Source organism: Lycium ferocissimum, unplaced genomic scaffold (assembly GCF_029784015.1).
Source record: "Lycium ferocissimum isolate CSIRO_LF1 unplaced genomic scaffold, AGI_CSIRO_Lferr_CH_V1 ctg12053, whole genome shotgun sequence".
Taxonomy (NCBI): domain Eukaryota; kingdom Viridiplantae; phylum Streptophyta; class Magnoliopsida; order Solanales; family Solanaceae; genus Lycium; species Lycium ferocissimum.
The window spans coordinates 16,206-34,450 of NW_026714159.1; the positions used below are offsets into that span (position 1 = coordinate 16,206).

Consider the following 18,245-nt stretch of genomic DNA (forward strand, 5'->3'; position numbering starts at 1 on the left):
TATTATTAAAAAGACTGGGGCTTTAATTGACACGTTAATTAGGAGAGAATGAGGCTTTAATGGTGTTTTTTATTGTTTCAGAGAATTGTAATAATTGAATGATTTTATTACTCAAAAAAATAAAAATAATTTTTATAAGTAGTTTCTAAAACATGAATGACCATCAAGGAATTAACTCTCTAAGCTAAATTAACAAGAGGGAAAGTAGTGTTTAATCATATCATATGATAATACAAACAGATATGCCCTCCAAGTCAGCTTTGACCCTTTGCATGTCTCGCGTTAATAACGCACAACCGAAGGCTAATTTTCTCATTCATCTAACCTCTCATTTATTACCCTGTTACTGCAGAAAAATTCAGAATTTTTTTCTGTTTTGGGTTCTATCAATGCTCTTCTTGTTCTTCATCTTCTCCTTCTGCCCATGCAATAGATATGGAGGACAAAGAGCCAATTTTGTATAATACATTTTTTGATTAAAAATATTTGTGGGTATGGGCAACTGGATCACCTGTTGTGTCCACAAGAGTGACAAAGTTGCAGGACTCCCTAAAGCTTTTATAGAAACCGGTGGTATTATTCTTCACATGCAATTTCAATCTCTTCTTTTGTAAATTGTTTTCTTATTTATTTATTTATTCTTATGGTGATATTGGGCCTAGTTTGGGCTCGGCTCGACTATTATATGTGCATGTTACCTGCCTTACAAGTATCTAGTTTCTCTGTCCACCATGACTTGGACATAATGGGAAGAAATCACCTAGAATTTTTTTGTTATTACGATATAATAATGGGGTCATGGAGAAGATTTGATTTTTTTTTTTGTTTTGCTTTTTAGTTATGCTGTTTGTAAGGAAAAAAAATTAATTGGAATAAAACTGATACAAATAGAACCCAAAATGGATATTGAGGATTCATATTGCTGACATAACTACTTCACAGAGTTGTTCTTGTTTTTCTTTTCTTTGTTTGTTAGGTTATAATTCATAATTTAAAACCTGTGTGCATTTTAGTTGCGTTTAAGATGCACATTCTTTTCTTTGTTTTGACTAACAAGTTGCGGTATCTACACTAAATAAAATAGATGTGTTAACAGCCACTCAGATATGAGATTATGCTCCTTTGTTTAGTAGAAACTGCAAGAGATTCCTGTTCAAGACTCAAGAATTGACTGCAAAGAGATTCTAATTTAACTACTCCTTGTTTTGCCTACAAATATTTTGTAGACAATGAGGAATATATTCTCTTAACTAATTCATTTTGCCTACTTCCTTTATCTGAGTTAATTCCTCTAATGGTTGTCGAACTTACAGTTTTCCCCGTCAAAGTCACTAAACAAATATTTGTCACTATAAGGTCACTCAACTTATAGATAGTCTCTTAGAAATAACTCCGACCGGAAAACTAATTTCAAAATTCATCGGAAAATCATATATGTTTTACCCCGAAATTGGATATTAAGTTAAATTTGTAAATGAGGTATAGGATATGTGGGCACTTTAATCTATTCTTTGATGAACGAAGGATATATATGTATGTTTCGCTTATAAACGACTTAAGTGTAAATAAATCGATATGCTAATGATTGGGTAAAGATGTTGGGGTTGTATATCTGAGCTAAGATCTTATTATATATTCCGTATAATATTGAAATGATATGATTCAATGGATTATACAAGCTGCAAACCGGACCAAATTCAGAGGAAATGAAGGAGAGAAAAAACTTCAATATATATATATATATATATATATATATATATATTCAAATACAAAGTTCTTGGATCTGAAAAAACCAACCCCTAAAAGTAAGGGAATGTCCCTATTTATAGTTTTCCTCTATGGGCCCTTTCTCCATCGTGGAGCCCTTTTAGGATAAAGAAAACCTAATATGGATAAGGTTGGGTCGTACGGTCTGACACCCGTACGACTGTCAGAAACAGGTGACGACATGATTTCCACACGTGGCGAGCGAATAACTGATTTAACCGGACCAACGGCCACGATCAGAATGGTCATGACGAAACCGGGCTAACGGCCACGGCCCGATTCCGCTATATTTGAACCGGACAAACGCCCACGATCAACTCGGCCATGGAGGAGCCGGGACCAAGCTGCGATAAGGAGTTATCCCGGTTGAATCGGACCCAACGATTTTCTTCAAACTTCTTCAGATCAAGCGCTATTGTTTGCCTTCTTTCTTTTATCGCCCCCGATTTGAACCGGACAAACGTTAACCAGATTTTTACCGTATACAATATAAGCAAGCCAAAATTTTATCATACCACATCAAGAAACTATGGTATAATTAGAAGAACCAGGTACGTGTTCTCTCCTAATGATGAAACTCCTAGCTAACAGACCAAGATTATCATTCTACTATCATCAATGGGTATTTTTTTTATAACATTACACCACTAGTTCACCCGGATCCTTAGGGAACTTTAATATGAAATAAAGTGAAAGAAAGGTTGCTTATTAACTGCATTAGAAAGGTCATTCGCTAAAGAGGAGGAATGCAAGACTCGGAAACTATTTTTACATAAGAAGCTGTAAATATCTGCTACAAGGAATAAATTTCGCTATCGGTTTCAAAGTTTAAACCAAATGGCGGCGTAAAATATGAAACACTAGATAGAAGTGTTTTATGAAGCTGCTAAGAAACCGAAATTATATGGAAAAAAAAGAGTGAGAATTACGTGTGAGACGAGTTGTATGACGACTTCAACTAAGCCTAGAAGTTACATGATTACATGGCTCGATGACTTTTTGTGGAATTAACTCATCCTTCTTAATTGTTGTATGAACAAGATATATTAAGCAATTTAATTTTTAATGACGAAGCAACACACTGAATTTGCTGAAGACATATCACCCTTGGACATTTGCATAATTTCTTGTTTGTGTTGTGCATTATGTATTACATCAACATTTTGTCTTATAAGACTTAGCAAAGTGAGGATAACCACTAGTTATTTTGTATCTGGAAAATATGTCACCAGTCATTGCATACTTTGTTCTTGTTTTGCCATAAAAGATCAAACATCTCCGAGGCTGACACGTGTATTTGCTTTACCCAGAATATGGATATTATTCAGGAGCCACAGAACATGCTAGTCACCCTTTGCCTGTTCCAGACCAGAATTCAACTAGAAAAAAGAGAACAGGGATTGTACCAAGTCCAAGGTCTGAGAGTGAAATACTATCATCTCCTTATCTAAGAGCTCTTTTGCTCTCCGAACTTGCAAAGGCTACCAACAATTTCCATCGTGATTGCCTTCTTGGTGAAGGAGGATTTGGTTATGTTTATAAGGGATGGCTATGTGAGGAGACCCTTACTGCTGCGACACCTGGATCAGGACTCAGAGTTGCAGTCAAAAAGCTCAAGCCTCGAGGTTTGCAGGGCCATAAGGAGTGGCTGGTGAGTTATCCTTTAATTTGTTCGCTAACGAATTTGTTTTTCTATTCCCGTTAAGTTTGTTAATGGGTTTCTTCCTATAGTCAGAAGTGAATTATCTTGGGCAACTTCGTCATCCAAACTTGGTCAAACTTATTGGATTCTGCTTGGAAGGTGAAAACCGGCTATTAGTATATGAATTTATGCCTAGAGGGAGCTTGGAGAACCATTTGTTTCGAAGTGAGTCTTGATTTTCATATTTCCTTCAACTTCTCTTGAGACCATGTGAATGGAAGTGATTCGAAATCAGTTCACTTGCGCACGCTTATTTTGCTTGTGTAAATAACCTCAAAATTCGTTTCTTCAGGACTACACACTTTCCATTATCTTCAAAAGATTTTAAATTCCACGATTTAACAATGGAAGTCATTGCATTATAAATGTACTACGATAGATATGAGAACTTTTTTATATTGTCGAATTCACAAACATACATTAGAGTTGGCAAAATTTTCAAGGGTTTTCAATATCAATCATCCCAATAGAAGGAGATTGTAAGAAGATCTAGAGATATATATATATATACGGTGATATATCTGTTTAGATTTTATGGTTCACAATTCAGAAGAGATGATAGAAGGTGATTGGCTCAGCTAGGTGGATTTTCTGTTTTTTACTTGCTTGGATATCGGATGCAACTCGAAAAACATACTAGCATTATCCATCTCAAAATTTTGTCCTAATCCACTTTCCTTAAAATCTAATTTTCCATCAAATATTATTGCATTTGGAGTTCCAAGGAAATCCAGGTTTAGCTGGCCACCTCTTTTAGCCTTTAGCCAATACCTGACATTTTATGGATGAGATAACAACACCATGAGATGTTCTTTGAAGTTCAAGTCTACTGACCTGAAATTGTCTGGTTGCAGAGAGTGCATCAGTACTCCCATGGGTAACAAGGATTAAAGTTGCTATAGCTGCTGCGCGGGGACTTTCTTTTTTGCATGATGCAGAACCACAAGTTATATATCGTGACTTTAAAGCTTCTAACATCCTTTTAGACATGGTATGCTCAAGAATTACTTTTCTTTCATGGCTATAACCAGATTGCCTTAGATTTCATTTTCCTTTATGGGTTTAACTGAGGCCAACATATATGGTTAATTGGCGGATGGATGGATGAAGTTCTTTTTTTCTTCGTGTAGGAATTTAATGCAAAACTTTCAGATTTTGGCTTGGCAAAATCTGGTCCAACCGGCGATCATTCTCATGTGTCTACTCAAGTTATGGGTACTCAAGGATATACTGCTCCTGAATATCTTGCTACAGGTTTTACTTATTTCTTATTTTCATTCAAGTAGAGATTTTTTCTATTGCTGTTGCTTTATATCGTTAAATTCCTGATTGCATTTCCATTCACCCAAAGTGTTCATTGTATACGGTAAAAACCGGGTAAAGTTTGTCCGGTGCAACTCGGGATTGGTAAAAGGAAGAGAACGAACGGTAGTGTCTGATCCGAAGAAACTTTGCATGATTTCGTTGTATCCGGAGATAACTCCTTATCGTGGTTGGTCCGGTGTCCGATCCTTATATGGCCGAGTTGGTTGTAGCCGTTTGCCCGGTTCGAATACAGCGAGATCAGTCGTGGCCGTTAGCCCGGTTTCTTCGTGACCATTCTGATCGTGGCCGTTGGTCCGGATAATCGGTTATTCGCCCGCCACGTGTGGGAATCTGCCACCTTCTTCTGACAGTCGTACGGGTGTCAGACCGTACGACCTAACCTTATCCATATTAGGTTTTCTTTATCCTAAAAGGGGCCCATGATGTATAGGAGGCCCATAGAGGAAAACTATAAATAGGGGTCATTCTCTCATTTTGAGGGTTGATTTTTCTGATCCAAGAGCTTTGTACTTCAAATATATGATAAAATTTCTCTTGCCTAGTGTTCTTCAGATTTTGGTCCGGTTATAACTGAAACAGATCATTAAATCTCTTTATTCAGTATTGCACCTAATATATATAGATATATAGAAAATTTGTCTCAAATACAAAGATCTGAACGTCTTAGCTTAGCCTTTAACATATCAGCTCACTATTCGCTCAAGCCCTTAATAAGCCAAATAGATTCGACTTTCTTTTTTATTTCTCAAAGTATAGATTAAAGTACCACATATCCTTTGCCTCATTTACAAATTTAACTTATTACCCATTTTCGAGGTAAACAGTTTGGCGCCCACCGTGGGGCCTTGGATAATAGTGGTCTTTTGATCTCGGTTGCAACTCGTCTAAGGGTTTCAGTTCCATTGTTCGTCTCTTCAAAAACGGACAAAATGGCAAACAGTGGAGAATCCGGCCACGTTAACAATGAGATTGTGGCCGAAAACGATAACATCGGACCACGGGGAGCTACCAGTGAATCCCATTGGCCCGGATTCTGTCAATTCGAGGGAGGGCCTCAACCGTCAAAATACCGTGAACCAGGAGAACGCCGCTCAGCCGGCCCCTGATCCCTTAAATACTTTCAATTCTGTCACTGTGACCCGGGCTCATGGCCGGAAAGTGTCGGATGTCCCGGACGATATTAACTTGCGCCTTATTTTTGAAATGTTGCAGGAACAAAGAGCAGCTATTCTTTGAGCAGGGAGTTGCGATAGCCCAACTACAGAACAAGAAGGATGAAACGACTCCGGAAAGGAGCAAGGGTGCTACCGAACCCCGGAGAGAAGAAGCCCGAATGGTTGAAAGCAACGGGTCCGGAGCAGGCTCGTCTACCGAGGTGCTGAGAATGCTCGAGACGTTGGCCAAGCGGGTAGATTCAACCGAGAAAAGGGTCGAGACCTACAATTCTCGGGTGGACCAGATTCCGGGGGCTCCGCCCATTTTGAAGGGACCAGACTCGAAGAGGTATATTCAGAGGCCTTTTCCCCCAAGTGCGGCTCCAAAGCTAATCCCAAAAAGGTTCAAGATGCCGGACATCCAGAAATATGATGGCACAACGGACCCTCAGGAGCACGTGACTTCATACACCTGCGCTATAAAGGGTAACGATCTCGAAGAAGACGAAATCGAGTCCGTGTTGCTGAAAAAATTCGGGGAAACGTTGTCAAAGGGAGCGTTAACATGGTATGACCATCTGCCCGAGCATTCGATCACTTCATTTGAAATGCTCGCGGATGCGTTCATAAAGGCTCATGCCGGGGCCAGAAAGGTCCAGGCCCGAAAGGCGGATATTTTCCGGATAGCCCAAAGGGACGATGAGTTACTGCGGGAGTTCGTCAATCGTTTCCAAAGGGAACGGATGGAACTCCCTCCGGTTCCGGAGGAATGGGCTGCACAAGCGTTCACCAAAGGGCTTAATCCCCGAAGTTCGACGGCTTCGTTCAAACTCAAGGAAAATTTGCTAGAATACGAGGCTGTGACCTGGGCATACGTACACAACCGGTACGAGTCCAAAATTCGGGTCGAGGACGATCAGCTCGAACTTCCTCCGGGTCCGGTAAATCTGGGTAAAGGACTTGAGAGGTCTAGAAGAAATTTTGACCCGGAGATGCGATCATCAAGGGAAAGATATCGGCCGTATCCTCAGTCGGAGAAAACAAACTTTAGACCGAAAAAATCGAGGTCCGGTCCTAATCAGTACTCCGGCAGAGGAGATAGAAGAACCGAACGTCCGTCAAATAGCCGGGGGTTGTCGTTTAGAAGCGAAGTCGGAAGTTCGGCAACCAACAGGGATCCGCCGAGAATATCAGAATACAACTTTAGTGTCAACACCTCGGACCTTGTGTCGGCCATAGGTCGCATTCCGGAGGTAAGGTGGCCGAGGCCATTGAGGTCGGATCCGGTCAACGGGACCCGAACATGATTTGTGAATACCATGGTACTCATGGTCATAGAACTGAAGACTGTCGCCAGTTACGAGAAGAGGTGGCTCGATTACTGAAAAACGGGCACCTTCGTGAATTCCTGAGTGAGCGAGCCAAAACCCACTACAAGGAAAGGGAGTCGAATAAGCGGGGTGAACCGGTAGAGCCTCAGCATATAATCAACATGATAATCGGGGGTACGGATGTCCCTAGAGGACCGGTAATGAAGCGAGCGTATTTACCACCGTTCGTGAAAAGCGCGGCGGGATCATGCATCCGAAGGCTCCATCACTTTCAAAGAACAAAGATGCGGAAGGCATCATTCAACCACACAATGATGCACTGGTAATTTCTATTCTTGTTTTTAAATCTCAGATTAAACGTATTCTAATCGACTCAGGTAGCTCGGCCAACATCATCCGGTGGAGAGTGGTTGAACAGTTAAGGCTACTCGACCAGATCGTACCGGTGGCCCGGGTGCTTAGTGGATTCAACATGGCGAGTGAAACTACGAAGGGTGAGATCTCCTTACCAGTCAACATCGACGGCACCATCCGGCGACTGTGTTCTATGTAATCGAGGGGGATATGAAATACAACGCATTGCTGGGTAGGCCGTGGATACATAGCATGAGAGCTGTGCCATCTACCTTACATCAGCTGCTGAAGTTCCCGACTCCGGAGGGGATAAAAACTATCCGGGGAGAACAACCTGCAGCAAGAGAGATGTTCGCAGTCGAAGAATCATCACCCCTACTCAAAAAGCCGGGTCAAAAGGAAGGATCATCCGGGGAGAAGGATTCCAAATAGCAATTACCGTTAACGGGTCCAGCAACGGAGCAAAAAGGATTGGACCCGGGGCACGAAGAAGACGATTTCAACATACCTAGATCATTCGTCTTGCCGGATGAGTCAGACGCGACAAAATCTACAGTAGAGGAGCTGGAGCAAGTCATCTTGTTCGAATATCTACCGGACGAAAGGTATACCTGGGCACGGGGTTAACCTCGGAGCTCAGGAACAAGTTAATTAAATTTCTTCAAGCTAATGCCGATTGTTTTGCATGGTCGCATATAGATATGACAGGTGTGTCGCCGGAAGTGACAACTCATAAGCTTAGTCTCGATGGGAGATTTCCCCCGGTGAGGCAGAAGCGGAGGCCCATGGCAGAGGCAAAGCATGCCTTCGTAAAGGATGAGGTAACAAAGCTTTTAAAAATAGGCTCCATTCGGGAAGTAAAATACCCGGATTGGCTGGCCAACGTGGTGGTGGTGCCGAAGAAAGGTAATAAATTTTGAATGTGCGTTGATTATAAGGATCTAAACAAAGCATGCCCGAAGGATTCGTTTCCGTTGCCCCACATCGATAGAATGATCGATGCGACGGCCGGGCATGAGATGTTAAGTTTTCTCGATGCTTACTCCGGGTACAACCAAATTCGGATGCACCCGGAAGATCAAGAGAAAACATCTTTCATTACCCGACACGGGACTTATTGCTACAATGTAATGCCATTCGGATTAAAAAATGCCGGGGCAACCTATCAACGCCTAGTTAACGGAATGTTCGAGGAACAAATAGGAAAAACGATGGAAGTTTATATTGACGATATGGTTGTTAAGTCCCTGGAAATAGAGGACCATTTAAAACATTTGCAGGAAACCTTTGACGTACTCCGAAGATATAATATGAAGCTCAATCCGAGAAGTGTGCTTTCGGTGTCCGGTCGGGTAAATTCCTCGGTTACATGGTGTCAAATCGGGGGATCGAGATTAACCCGGATAAGATCAAAGCAATCGAGGACATCGAGGTGGTAAATAACGTCAAAGGAGTGCAGAGGCTTACCGGGAGGATAGCGGCACTGAGCCGGTTTATATCAAGATCTTCAGACAAGAGCCACCGTTTCTTCTCCTTACTCAGGAAGAAGAACGACTTCACATGGACACCGGAGTGCCAGAAAGCCTTACAAGAACTAAAAGAGTACCTATCCAGCCCTCCTTTATTGCATACGCCGAGAGCGGACGAGCAGCTCTTTCTCTACCTTGCCGTATCCGAGGTAGCGGTAAGTGGAGTTCTGGTCCGAGAAGAATCAGGTACACAATTTCCCATTTATTATGTGAGTAGGACCTTGGGGGATGCGGAGACCCGTTATCCCCACCTTGAAAAATTGGCATTGGCACTGGTAAGCGCTTCCAGAAAACTTAAACCTTACTTTCAATGCCACCCGATATGCGTAGTGACCACTTATCCTTTAAAGAACATCTTGCATAAACCGGAATTATCGGGCAGGCTAACTAAATGGGCTGTAGAGATAAGTGGGTACGATATTGAATATAGGCCCCGGACGGCCATCAAGTCACAAATCTTAGCCGATTTTGTGGCAGACTTCACCCCGGCCATGATCCCTGAGGTGGAGAAGGAACTCCTGCTAACCCCGGGAAAAGCCACGGGTATTTGGTCACTACACACGGACGGAGCCTCGAACCTTAGAGGTTCCGGGCTTGGAATCGTCCTTAAAACCCCCGCCGGAGATGCAATCCGGCAATCTATTAGAACGGTTAAATTAACTAACAATGAAGCCGAGTATGAGGCTATGATTGCAGGACTGGAATTAGCTCGGAGCATGGGGGCCGAAGTAATCGAAGCAAAATGCGATTCTCTCCTGGTTGTCAATCAGGTGAATGGCGTCTTCGAAGTCAAGGATGAACGAATGCAAAGATATCTTGAAAGGGTCCAGGTCATACTTCACCGGTTCAAAGAATGGACCATGCGGCATGTACCGAGGGAACAGAATTGCGAGGCCGATGCGTTGGCCAGTTTGGGATCTTCAGTCGAAGGGGAAGAAATTAACCCCGGGACCGTTGTGCACTTGATGAACTCGGCGATAGATAACGGGCATGCTGAGATAAACGCAATGGGATTAACTTGGGATTGGCGCAATAAATACATCGACTATTTGCAAGACGGAAAGCTCCCCAATGACCCGAAGGAATCGCGATCGCTAAGGACGAAAGCAGCACGGTTTTGCCTGGTGGACGGTCAGTTATACAGGCGGTCTTTCTTCGGCCCTTTGGCCAAATGTTTGGGTCCCGGTGAAACCGAGTACGTGATGAGAGAAGTACATGAGGGGACATGCGGGAATCACTCCGGCGCGGAAGCCTTAGTCCGGAAAATCATTAGAGCCGGTTATTATTGGAACCGGATGGAGGAAGATGCGAAGAATTTTGTCCGGAAGTGCGACGGGTGCCAAAGACATGCTCCGATGATTCATCAGCCCGGGGAGCTGCTGCACTCGGTTGTATCACCCTGGCCCTTCATGAAATGGGGAATGGACATTGTTGGTCCACTGCCATGGGCACCAGGTAAGGCCCGCTTTATTTTGTTTATGACTGACTACTTTTCAAAATGGGTTGAAGCACAGGCCTTTGAAAAAATACGAGAGAAAGAAGTTATTGACTTCATTTGGGACCACATTATTTGCCGATTCGGCATTCCGGCCGAGATCACCTGTGACAACGGCCCCCAGTTCGTTGGTGGCAAAGTTAATGATTTCCTCGAGGGGTTGAAGATAAAAAAAATTGTGTCAACCCCGTATCATCCGTGTGCGAACGGACAAGCGGAATCCACGAACAAAACGATAATTCAGAATCTGAGAAAGAGACTTGAAACGTCAAAACACCACTGGAGGGAAATATTACCGGAGGTGCTATGGGCTTACAGAACCACATCAAAATCGAGTACGGGGGAAACACCCTTCTCGTTGGTCTACGGGACCGAAGCCCTCATTCCTGTAGAGGTCGAGAACCCGCCTCTCCGGTTCAATTACGCCACCGAGGGATCAAACGAGGAGGCCATGGCCGTAAAACTCGATCTCACGGATGAGCTACGCGAGAACGCGTTAATTCGTATTGCAGCCCAGAAACAAAGGATGGAAAGGTACTATAACCGGAGAGCTAACTTCCGACATTTCCAAATTGGGGACTTGGTGCTCCGAAAAGTTACCTTGAACACCAAAACCCCAATGAGGGAAAACTTGGTCCGGCCCGGGAAGGTCCGTACAAGGTGACCGAGATAACGGCAAAGGGTCCTATCACCGGAATCCATGGACGGGCGACGGTTACGCAACAACTGGAATGTGGCTCATTTGAAGAGATACTACTGTTGAGGTATGGACCTTTTTTATTTTTTATTCACTTACCTTTTCTTTTTGCAGGGAGCCGAGTGCCCGACGTAGTTAGCTTGTTAGGTCTGAAAACACGTGTTGCACTCTTTTCCTTAGCTCGGTTTTGTCCCAAATGGGTTTTCGACAAGGTTTTTAATGAGGCGACAAGTACAACGTGTTACTAAAGTAAGAATATAAATACCGGATATTCGGGGGTAACAACCAACGACGAGAGGGATGAATAGTGCTTACCCGACTTACAGCTCGAATAAGCACTAGGGGGCTATGACAATACATTCCGATGTAAGGACCAAACGATCAAAAGTGAATCGTGTCCCTCTAATATTCACTATGGCAGGAACCGATGCCGGACCTTCTGTATCAGGTTTCGATGTAAGGACCAAACGATCAGAGCGAATCGTGTCCACTTAGAATTTGCCACGGCAAAAAACAGAAGGAAACGGATAAAGTCCTCATATGATGTACATGTACTTGCAGTTTATTGAAAAATCAAATTATTACATTTCGGAGTTATCTTCTTTGTAAATCGCTTTGCTCCGAAAATCGGGCATCAGTTTATCCGTATACTCGATCCCGAACATTACAGCCGAAATACGGCAAAGGCCACAAGGTTACAGCAAACCGAGCCTAAATCTTAATACCCTCGAATGGGGACTGCTACACCAGAATTTGTTTAAGCAGAGATTCAGGTGCTCGAACCTAATCAAAAATAAAGGAATAGCCGCAAAATATCGGCCCTAAAAATGCCTAACGTGATTCGGAGACGTCTGAATTCACAAAGCACAAATAAGTCCCGCGGGCAAACTTCTCTAATCAGTTCCCGGATAAATCATGCCGGATGAGATGAAAACTCTAGTCGAACAAGTCCGAAAAATCGGCAGTTGAACAGAAATCATAACAAACATTCAAACAAAAGAATGGTCGGCACAAAGGATAAGCTTTTTATATACACAAATTTTTTACACTTGAAATTTGAGAAAATTCAAAGTGCTATAAAGACAAAACAAAAGGGAGTACAAGCCATAGCTTATCCGGTACGACTGGAACCAGAATGCTCGGACTCTGTCCGTTCAGAATCATCGGAGTCGGAGTCAAGAGCTCTCTTTGCCTCCTCCTCGGTTCTTCTAGCCTCCCGAATAAGAGCTGGGAGATCGGTGAAACCACGCTCGGCTTCCTCAAGGGTGATTCTCCGAGATCTCCACCGTTCATGTTCCACTGCAACCGTGGAATAGGCTTCGACGGCTTCCACACTCTTTAAGGCTTCCACCAAATCGGCATCAGCTCGGGCCAGCTTAACCAAAAGTTCATTCCTCTCTACATCGAGGACACTCCGATATTGATTGGCCGAGTCAAGCTCAGCTTTGAGTATATCATTTGCCTCGGTCATCTCCCCGAGTTTGGTTCTTAGCTCATCGCACATTCGAGCCCTATCCTCGGCTTTTTGCTCGAAAACCCTCATTCTATCCGCATACTTCGCACTCTCGGATTCGAGTCGCCGGTGCCTCTCGGCCCAATTGGCGGCATCAGACTTAACCGAGTCGAGTTCTCCTCGGAGTTGTGAAATGGTGGTTTCGAGCTCGCTCAGCTTGGAAGAAAACCGAGCGTTGGCTTGACTAAGACCGATTTTCTCTTCCTCCAGAAGCCGGTTCTTCTGCACAACCCCGGCTAACTCATCCTTCAGTCGAAGGTTCTCAGCCTTCGTAGTATCAAGCTCGGGCTGAAGGTTAGCAAGGGACACTGCTCGGCTCAGCTCGTCTTCCTTTATTTGCAAAAGGTGCTGAAATTTCGTCGTTTCTCGACTTTGGGCATCCAGCTGGCCTTTAAGGTCATCAATCTCTTGTTGGGCCCGGATGAATCCCTCGTTTACAAGCACCACACTGCCAAAGAAGCAAAGACATTAAAAACCAGAAACTTACATCAAGTTATAAAAGACATGGGCTAGAAGGCCTACCCGATTGCCCGCATGCATTCCTTCGTTAATCAGGCTCTGCCAATGGATTCCGGCCATTTTCTTTTTGTCCGAATCCGAGACGAGGGGCCTTAAGTAGCTTGCCACCCCCACCGGACGAGATAAGAAACTGCAATCTTCCGGGACAGTAATTACTGCCGATCTGGTTCTCCTAGGTTCCACGCTAGGAGCTTAAAGATACTCACCGGGCTTTCCCTCGCACCGGAATCGGTAGATCGATTCGTCGCCCTCGTGACCCGAGGAGATGGGAAGATGGCCAAATCCGGCCTCTCCCGGTAGCGGGGAGGAGTGTCCAAAAACATCTCATCTAAATTATCCGGCCTAGGAGCGGTGGGTGTGGTTGGAACGATGCGGCACCCTCGGCGAAGTAGAGGCTTCAAACCCGGTGACGGGACCCTCGGCAGGCAATGAGCCGGTATCTTCCGGTGCCTCAGTGCCCGGTGCAGACTCCACTCTTGTCCCAGTTCCAGCAGTCGGCTCAGGCCCGGATCTCCGTGGCCTTTGCAAGGGAATCTCCTCGGAAGACTCTTCACCTGTAATATCAACAAACTCAACAGACCTAAGAGGCGTTGCATAAAGAATTTCTTCCCCACCTGGTAGCTGAGCCGAAGTGGAGGGTCCTTCCTCGGTTGAAGGGGGTGGAGCTGCAGTTTCCTCCTCCGGGACCGACTCGAAGGTAGGGGCCACACCGACCCTACGAACGATCACATCGGACTCTTCTTCGTCTCTCAGTGACCGGACGACGCGCCTTGCCCTTTTTCTTGGCTTGTCTCCTTTATCCGAGGTTTTTCTTCGTCTTTGGGCGGCAGCAATAATTCTGGATGACCCGGCCGAATCGAATGCCGGTGCCGGCACAGCTTGCTCTGCTGTAGTCCCGGGTCTGGGTTTCACCGAACCTTTCGGTAAACCTAAAATCAAAGGGTTATGGATGACGGTCAAATTAAAGAAAGGCAAACAGTACATAATACTCGAACTCAAAGTGGTGTTACCGTGGTTTTGAGCAATCCATCGGCCGCGAGCCAGGATTCCCCATGTCAACTCTTCGTGTGAATGGCGGTCTAGGAGCGCCTCGACCCACTCGTTCATATGTGGAATGACCGGGGGTATCCATGCCACGGCTATAGAGAAGAAAAAGGAGAACGTAAGCTCGAAGGATCAAATTAAGGAGAATAAGAATAAATTGACAAAGTTGGGTTCGAGGGACTTACGGTTGTCATTCCATTTTTCCGGGAAGGGCATGTATTCCTCCGGGATAATATCCGAGGTCCTCACCCGAACGAAGCGCTCTAGCCAGCCCCGGTCTCTATCTTCGTCCATTTTCGAGAAGATCGGATTCCGGCCTCTCTTGGCTAATTTTATCACGCCTCCCCGGAATCGTCTTGGGGAATAAAGGCGGATCAAATGTGCCATCGTGAATGGTTCGTTGGCGTTGTTGGCCAACAACCGGAGGCAAGCTACCGTCCTCCAGATTATCGGTCCAATTTGTGCGAGGGTCACATTGTAGGTCCGACACATCTCCACATTGACCGGATCAATTTCGTGTTCGAGCTTGAGCGTGAAGGGGTAAGTGTAAACGTATAAGAAGCCCTCTCGTAGTCGGTTATCGATTCATCCGGACCGGGGAGCAAACACTTGTACCGGACGGTTGTCCCATCCGCGATCGGTCGGACTCGATCGAGCTTATCCTCGGTGATGGAAGAGGGATATCGTCTTACGTCGTATCCTCTATCCGAAACTGAGAGGCTTCTCTGCTTCAAACTCTTTGTTGAAGTTGGGTTTAATCGGCACAATATCCAAAGCCGTAGGCTCGGCCACATTCTTTCCCTTCGGTTGAGACACCGGTTCAGCTCCTTGGGAGGAGACCGAGGGAATATCCTGGGAGGTGGTTTCGGTATTGGGTACATTTGCAATGGATGGGAGGTTGAAAATTTAGTAAAGGGATGAAGGTAAGAAGATGGTGACAGAGAAGCAAATAAAATGCAACACAAATGGAAAAATGAAATGACGAGCAACACTTGAGTAGAACGGTTTTCCTTGCAAGCAAAGTTTAGGTGGCAAATATGGGTGATGAAATAACAGGATCAACGATGGAAGAGAAGTCAGAAAAAGATGAAATGAAGAACAGCAGTGGAGTGAAGAAGTTTGAAGTGAAGATGATGAAAGTGAAGAGAGTAAAATGAAGAAGGAAGTACGAAGAAGGTTATATATACACGCATGGGACTGGGCGGTTACAAATCCCGACCAATCGGTGGACGCCACGTGTCCCGTAATAAATGAGGACGTGATTTGAAGGGACGTGCGTAACGGCGGTTGCAGAGCTCGGACCAGTCGGGGTATGACACGTGGCAGATGGCAGAACAAGGTGACAACTGTTCCCGCCAAAATGAAAAGATAAGAACGAGCCAATGTGATCCTCGGTTACACGATTCATCCACTTCCCGTTACTCCGATAGGATCTCGGTCCGGAAAGTGTGGGGACTATCTGTATACGGTAAAAACCGGGTAAAGTTTGTCCGGTGAAACTCGGGATTGGTAAAAGGAAGAGAACGAACGGTAGTGTCTGATCCGAAGAAACTTTGCATGATTTCGTTGTATCCGGAGATAACTCCTTATCGTGGTTGGTCCGGTGTCCGATCCTTATATGGCCGAGTTGGTTGTAACCGTTTGCCCGGTTCGAATACAGCGAGATCAATCGTGGCCGTTAGCCCGGTTTCTTCGTGACCATTACGATCGTGGCCGTTGGTCGGATAATCGGTTATTCGCCCGCCACGTGTGGGAATCGCCACCCTTCTTCGACGGTCGTACGGGTGTCAGACCGTACGACCTAACCTTATCCATATTAGGTTTTCTTTATCCTAAAAGGGGCCCATGATGTATAGGAGGCCCATGAGAAAAACTATAAATAGGGGTCATTCTCTCATTTGAGGGTTGGCTTTTCGATCCAAGAGCTTTGTATTTCAAATATATTATAAAATTTCTCTTGCCCAATGTTCTTGTATTTTAGTCCGGTTATAATCGAAACAGAGAGATCATTAAATCTCTTTATTCGGTATTGCATCTAATATATATAGATATATAAAAAATTTGTCTCAAATATAAGATCTAAACATCTTAGCTTAGCCTTTAACATATCGGCTCACTATTCGCTCAAGCCCTTAATAAGCCAAATAGATTCGACTTTCTTTTATTTCTCAAAGTATAGATTAAAGTACCACATATCCTTTGCCTCATTTACAAATTTAACTTATTACCCATTTTCGAGGTAAACATTCATATGATGCTAAAACTTGCCAATAGGATTTTGATTCTTTAACTCAATCATTCACCTCTATGAACACATATCATCATTTAGGTGAAATTCAGGTTTGATTTTCATGCTCTACAGCTTGGTTGTGTCAACAAAGAGCATACCATAAAATACAAAATTAGTCTCTTCTTTAAAACTTTGTTAATAGGTTCTCTCTTTCTCAAAGTTTTGTTTCTTGTGGAATGATGATCATCTATAATAGCAGTGTGTTTCAACACTTCTAGTTATTTTTTTCAGTTTATGTGTTTGACTCTTTGAACTTTTATCATTACTGTCCATGAAGGTGAACGAAGAGGTTCACAATTGTGTCCATTCATTGTATATTAGAGTGTCACCAGTTGCAATTCTAATATACCCCTTTTAGCTTTTAGCTCTGAGGAACAAAATGATGTCAGTACATTTTACCTTTGTAGGAATGCGTTTAGCCAATTCAAGTCTCTCATTTATCTTGTCATATATATGGTTAGGAAATACTAGTTATTTATGGGTTTACGCTAACTGTATGGTCTTTGCAGGTAAACTAACAGCAAAATGTGATGTTTATAGCTTTGGGGTTGTTTTACTTGAGCTACTTACTGGTCGTCGTGTAATGGATAAAAGGAAAACTGGTGCAGAGCAAAATCTGATCGAGTGGGCAACGCCTTACTTGCATGATAAGAAAAAGTTGTTTAGGATTATGGACACTAAGTTAGAAGGGCAATATCCTCGAAAAGCAGCTACAATAGCAGCAACTCTTGCATTGCACTGTGTACATCCTGAAGCAAGGGGCAGACCAGATATGTCATTTGTGTTGGGTGCTTTAGAACAACTTCCTTCTAAGTATATGTCTGGTCGTCCATTTGGAGATCGAAAAAAGGTGTCTAAATCTCGACACAAATCTGAATCTTCATTTCCAGGCAGTGTTAGGACAAAACACGCCTCTCGTGTTTCAGAAGGTACAAAATCCCCACGAGAACGATGATAATTCTCAGCTCTCAATGCGATTGAGCTTTTTGGCCCACTGTCTTTAACTGTGTCATTTTGTATCATACTTATTTCAAAGTACCTACTCAAATATCATCTTGTATATATCTATTGTTAATTAGAGCACATGAATTCTGCCAAAGTTGCAGGGGTACTTCTAGCAACATGCTAATTTAGCTCAAGTGTAGGGTTCTCTTATAAAAGATCACTAGTTTTATTCTCGACGTTGCAAAGTCTTTCGATTCACCTTTTCACTTTAGCCTCTTTTAGTGGTCCCTTGATTGTCATTAAATATTACATGTTGGAAATGATAATGGCAGTTATTTTAAGGGAAAAGAAGCAAAGCAAGGAAAAGGATGTTGGGTATAGATCATTTGGACTAATTCTGGTAGAAATCGTGCTTCCGATTCCCATTCTACTATGCTAATTGTAGCAAATATTTTAGACAAAAAAATAAATTCTCGGTGACTTCTCAAAGTTATAAACGTACTCTGCATTTGAATAGTCGATCACCGGGGTGCCTAAATATAGTAATTTTGTTATCTTCTATGTCTAATAATGTATGAG

The 18,245-nt window shown here is 43.6% G+C and overlaps 1 protein-coding gene across 1 annotated transcript; it reads left to right on the forward strand.

Moving 5' to 3' along the window:
- Positions 1-380: 380 nt before the first annotated feature.
- Positions 381-17,900, forward strand: LOC132041861 (probable serine/threonine-protein kinase PBL18). The gene is made up of 6 exons (XM_059432546.1): positions 381-573; positions 3,078-3,418; positions 3,499-3,634; positions 4,324-4,460; positions 4,600-4,723; positions 17,231-17,900. Exons 1-6 carry the CDS (start codon positions 495-497, stop codon positions 17,674-17,676), a joined length of 1,263 nt encoding a protein of 420 aa, XP_059288529.1. The 5' UTR covers positions 381-494; the 3' UTR covers positions 17,677-17,900.
- The last annotated feature ends 345 nt before the right edge of the window (positions 17,901-18,245 follow it).

Bases quoted from the DNA above. Each gene is read 5' to 3' on its own strand.
- LOC132041861 (XM_059432546.1), top strand. From the start codon at position 495: ATGGGCAACTGGATCACCTGTTGTGTCCACAAGAGTGACAAAGTTGCA. The intron at 574-3,077 runs GTATTATTCTTC...TGCTTTACCCAG, and splicing joins AGCTTTTATAGAAACCGGTG to AATATGGATATTATTCAGGA. The intron at 3,635-4,323 runs GTGAGTCTTGAT...GTCTGGTTGCAG, and splicing joins GGAGAACCATTTGTTTCGAA to AGAGTGCATCAGTACTCCCA.